The sequence below is a fragment of the Rana temporaria genome, chromosome 10 (genome assembly GCF_905171775.1).
Source record: "Rana temporaria chromosome 10, aRanTem1.1, whole genome shotgun sequence".
Classification (NCBI taxonomy): domain Eukaryota; kingdom Metazoa; phylum Chordata; class Amphibia; order Anura; family Ranidae; genus Rana; species Rana temporaria.
This window is the reverse complement of record NC_053498.1, coordinates 9605021-9610290: the sequence shown is the minus strand read 5'-3', so window position 1 is coordinate 9610290 and position 5270 is coordinate 9605021. Positions and strand designations below refer to the sequence as shown.

Genomic DNA, 5270 nt, shown 5'->3' with positions numbered 1-5270 from the left:
TTGTGGGGAAAAAAGAACATCAATTTTGTTTGGGAGCCACGTCGCACGACCGCGCAATTGTCAGTTAAAGCGACCCAGTGCCGGAAGCTGAAATTTCGCCTGGGCACGAAGGTGGTTTATGTGCCCAGTAAGCAAGTGGTTAATACAAATTTTTACCTGGGGTGCCCAAACTTTCGATCCCCAATGTAAAACCAAACAGCCAATAGTATTGGGACGTTTAAAAATGATTATTCAAATGCAAAATTTTAAGAACATGGCCTAAAACTAGCGGGAAGAAAATTCAATACTATCTTTAGACAGTTTATTTTACAAATTAAAGCTTAGTTATTGCTTGTAGTGGGTGATCAGCAGAGGTAGGGCGTCAGCCAGCAGTAGGGGAATTTAAACATGCCTAGGGCAAGCATAGATAGATACTCAAAAGGGTTAAAAAAAAGGGGAAGAGTCAATGTCACTTTCTTTCGTTTCTTTGTAAACGCAAGTAGCTGCAAACAACGTAAACCAGCCTCACCCAGCCCACACATCCAGAGCATTTCTCGGTAAGTTTTTGCTTTCATATATAATATAGATTTACCAAAACCATATAATTAGAGGTCAAAACTAAACACTTTCCATTTGTATGCAATCAGGCAAATAGAACATAGTTAAAACCAGTGCCGGCCCAAGACATAGTGCTGCCTGGGACCAAGAATGAAATGCTGCCCCCCCCCCCCCAAAAAAAAAAAATCACGCCCACCAAAAGGCCCCCACATTCATTATTTTATATCATGATAACTAAAGGGGACCCGTCATTGCTCTATACATGTATATAGGAGTATAAAGAGGACCTGTCATGGCTCTATACATGTATATAGGAGTATAAAGAGGACCTGTCATGACTCTATACATGTATAAAGGAGTATAACGAGTACTTGACATGGCACTATACATGTATATAGGAGTATAAAGAGGACCTGTCATGGCTCTATACATGTATAAATAAGTATAAAGAGGACCTGTCATGGCTCTATACATGTATATAGAGGACCTGTCGAGACTCTTTACATGTAAATGAATATAAAGAGGACCTGTCATGGCTCTATAAATGTATATAGGAGTATAAAAAGGACCTGTCATGGCTCTATACATGTATAAAGGAGTATAACGAGGACCTGTCATGGCTCTATACATGTATAAAGGAGTATAACGAGGACCTGTCATGGCTCTATACATGTATAAAGGAGTATAACGAGGGCCTGTCATGGCTCTATACATGTATATAGGAGTATAAAGAGGGCCTGTCATGGCTCTATACATGTATATAGGAGTATAAAGAGGACCTGTCATGGCTCTATACATGTATAAAGGAGTATAACGAGGGCCTGTCATGGCTCTATACATGCATATAGGCGTATAAAAGGACCTGCCATGGCTCTATACATGTATCCAGGAGTATAAAGGGACCTGTGAATTGCCGGCGGCCACAATGTATTTTGCGCAAACTAATCAATGTACGCTAATTGTGTTTTGTTTTTTTTGGTACCAAAAATATGTAGAAGAATACATATTGGCCTAAACTGAAGAAAATAGTTTATTTTTCAAAATTTTGGGGATATTTATTATAGCAAAAAGTAAAAAAATATATAGATTTATAGCACAAAAAATCAAAACCGCAGAGGTGATCAAATATCACCGAAAGAAAGCTCTATTTGTGGGAAAAAAAGGACATCAATTTTATTTGGGTAGCGGAACGGGCTGGCGGGCATCAGTATGCTGCCCCCCTAAAAGTGCTGCCTGGTACCCATGGTACCACCCGGTCCCATCATAGATCCGGCCCTGGTTAAAGGTAAATCTAAAAGAAATCTCACATGAAAATTTCTATAGTGTGTATCCAGCTTTAGTGTTAAAGGAACACTAAAGGTTCCAGTTTAAAAAAAATAACAAACATGTTATACTTACCTCCACTGTGCAGCTCGTTTTGCACAGAGTGGCCCCGATCCTCCGCTTCTGGGGTCCCTCGGCGGCTGTCTCAGCTCCTCCCTGCAAGAACTAACCCCCTTCATGGGAAGCTCTCTCTCATTGGGGTAAGTTCTTGCGGGCGCGCTCCCGTGATACAGCCGGCGGCTATAGCCACCGACTTTATCAATCGTCCCCGCCCCCCAGCACGCTGCGTCATTGGATATGATTGACAGCAGCGCGAGACAATGGCTGTGCTGCTATCAATCCATCCAATCTAGCCAATCAACGGCCAGACTGAGTGGCGATGAGGACGTTGGGGGCGAGCGCAGCAGGTGAACGGGCTCAGGAAAGTAAAACGGGGGGGGGGGGGCGTCATTGGCAGGTTTTTTTTTCACCTTAACCACTTAACCCCCGGACCATTTTGTTGCTAAATGACCAGGCCACTTTTTGCGATTCGGTACTGCGTCACTTTAACTGACAATTGCGTGGTCGTGCGACGTGGATCCCAAACAAAATTGAGATCCTTTTTTTCCCACAAATAGAACTTTCTTTTGGTGGTATTTGATCACCTCTGCGGTTTTTATTTTTGCGCAGTTTTTTTCCTCAGTTTATGCCGATACGTATTCTTCTACATATTTCTGCCAGCTCATCGGTGCCCATCAGTGCTGCCTTATTGGTGCCCGTCAGTGCAGCCCCATAAGTGCCCATCCGTGAAGGAGAAAAAGCTTACTTATTTACAAAGTTTTGTAACTGAAACAAAAAAAAAAGAATTGTTCTAAATTTTCTGTCTTTTTTTTATTTTTTTGCAGAAAATAAAAATCCCAGAGGTGATCAAATACCACCAAAAGAAAGCAAAGCCGGGCACCCCTTCTATAGACTCCCATGTTAAACTGTAATTTCTCTGGTGAATTTGGGGCCCGGTACTGGTCGGTCGTAGGTCCTCTGGACCCGGAACTTGGCACACATGTAGCCCCATTTCTCCGATACAAGTGTGCAAAGTTTGTTGTCTGGGGGACCTAGGGCCGGGGAGCACCGATTTTTCAAAGCCTCCCATGTTAAACATCAGTCTAGTCATGGGCACAGTGAGGCATGGACACAGTGAGGCATGGGCACAGTAAGGCATGGGCACAGTGAGGCATGGACACAGTGAGGCATGGGCACAGTGAGGCATTGGCACAGTGAGGCATGGGCACAGTGAGGCATGGACACAGTGAGGCATGGGCACAGTGAGGCATGGGCACAGTGAGGCATGGGCACAGTGAGGCATGGGCACAGTGAGGCATGCAGATGGACACCCTAGCCTTTTATTTGAGTCAATACGTTTTCCCAGTTTTTTGTGGTAAAATTAGGTGCCTCGGCTTATTTTCGGGTCAGCTTATACTCGAGTATATACGGCACACTGTTAGAAATTTGTTGAAATCTTTTTTTTTTCCATCCTGCTCATTTGAATGTCAATTTGACCCACTAATGATTATAAAAATGAACAAGATTTCTTAGAACATTCTTTTCCTAAGAATTGTTGTTTGAAATTCCACCCATCTATGTCCATCATACGGTTTGTACAATGAATGTGCTGCATCTTTTCTTTTCCAGATTTGTCTTTTTCAGTGCTTCATAATGAGATGATTTTTTTCCTGCTTGTCTTTCAGTGATGGCGGCTGCTCAATTGAAGCTGGAGGTGACGTGTTCCATCTGTATGAACATTTTTTCAGATCCCGTCACCCTAGGATGTGGACACAGCTTCTGTAAAATTTGCATCACAAGAACATTTGACAACCAACATGACAGGGAATACTTCTGTCCAGAATGCATGCAGGAGTTCAGGAGACGTCCAGAATTAAAGAAGAATCCAAGACTATCCAACATCGCCGATCATTTCCATTCTGTGGAACCAAATGGAGACCAACTTGAGCATGTCTGCAGTTATTGCGTTGACCCTCCTATACCTGCTCTTACATTGTGTCTTTTCTGTGAGGCTTTTCTCTGTGATCGGCATAAACAGGAACACAGCAAGTCACCAGAACACGTCCTCACCGATCCCACCACTTCCCTGGAGGACAAAAAGTGTCCCGTCCACAAGAAGATCCTGGAGAATTACTGTATTGATGATGGTATGTGTATCTGTGCTCATTGCATGACCTCAGACCACCATGGACACAAAGTCAGCACAATAAGTGAATTTTTTCAGGAAAAGGCAAAAAATCTGAAACTTATTCTGGAGAAATTGTCTGATAAGAGAAAGGAAACAGAAGCAATGCTCAAGAGTCTGCAGGATCACAAGATGAAGATAGATAATGAGGCAGGTGGTATAGCTGAGAAAGTCAACGGCATAGTGAAAGACATCAGAAGACGAGAGGATCTAGAGAAGAGAGTACTGACTGAAATCTCCAGGCAACAGCAAAATATTTCCCTCTTAGTCTCCAATGATATCCAGCAACTAGAAAATGAAAAGTCTGAACAAATTGAGGAGCTCAGTAGAAATACTAACCCAATAACTCCCTTACAGACTGCAGAAGTTTCACCGTGTGCCTCAGAGGAGGAGTATACTTTGGGCAGAGGAGTGGATAGCAAAATGATCCATAAAGTGGATGATCTGGAGGAGGATGTTGCCTTAGAGACTTTTCCTTCAGGGCTACCAAACATTGTGGTGGGTGCTGGAACAAATGAACTTCAAAACATTCCAAATGTTGCAGCTGAACTTCAAAATGTTTTACACATTTTGGCCAATCAGAGCACTACCCAACAAATGTTACCTATAAACACAGATAGTAACGTGTGGAGCTGTGAAGATCTCTATGACCCTGATACTGACTATGAGGATGGCCCCTATGTTGTTGACAGTGATTCTGATTATGATTATAAGGATGGCCCCTATATTGTTGACAGTAGTGAAGATGAATACTATGACCAGTGATTACAGTTATTTAGTAATTAAAAACGGTAAAAAAAAAAACCAGATACCACAGAATAAAAATGAAATTTGGTTAAGAAGTTGGGCGGTTGACTTTCTACGATAAAAAGTACTCCTTGCCATGTGTAAAAAATACACCTTCTTACAAATTTTGAATTATCTTGTCAAACAAAGGGTCTACTACAGGGAAGGATATCTACAATATACGCTATCCTTACTGACCCGAATGCCAAGCTCCCTTACATGAAACAGTGGGAACGGGATTTAAATACCACGTTGGAATTATCAGACTGGCAAGATGTTGCCTTTACTTTATCCAAAATTTCGATTAATACTACATTAATTGAAGCAAATTATAAAACACTTCTACGATGGTATTTGGTCCCGACCAGAGTCGCTAGGATGCACCCGTCCGCATCGCCCC

At 42.4% G+C, this 5270-nt stretch overlaps 1 protein-coding gene across 1 annotated transcript; it reads left to right on the top strand.

The window, feature by feature from the left end:
- The first annotated feature begins 271 nt into the window (after positions 1-271).
- Positions 272-4923, top strand: LOC120916287 (E3 ubiquitin-protein ligase TRIM8-like). The gene is made up of 2 exons (XM_040327169.1): positions 272-536; positions 3585-4923. The coding sequence occupies exon 2, from the start codon at positions 3587-3589 to the stop codon at positions 4847-4849; it is 1263 nt and encodes a 420-aa protein (XP_040183103.1). The 5' UTR covers positions 272-536; positions 3585-3586; the 3' UTR covers positions 4850-4923.
- The last annotated feature ends 347 nt before the right edge of the window (positions 4924-5270 follow it).

Coding starts and splice junctions, on each gene's coding strand:
- LOC120916287 (XM_040327169.1), top strand. CDS start 3,587: ATGGCGGCTGCTCAATTGAAGCTGGAGGTGACGTGTTCCATCTGTATG.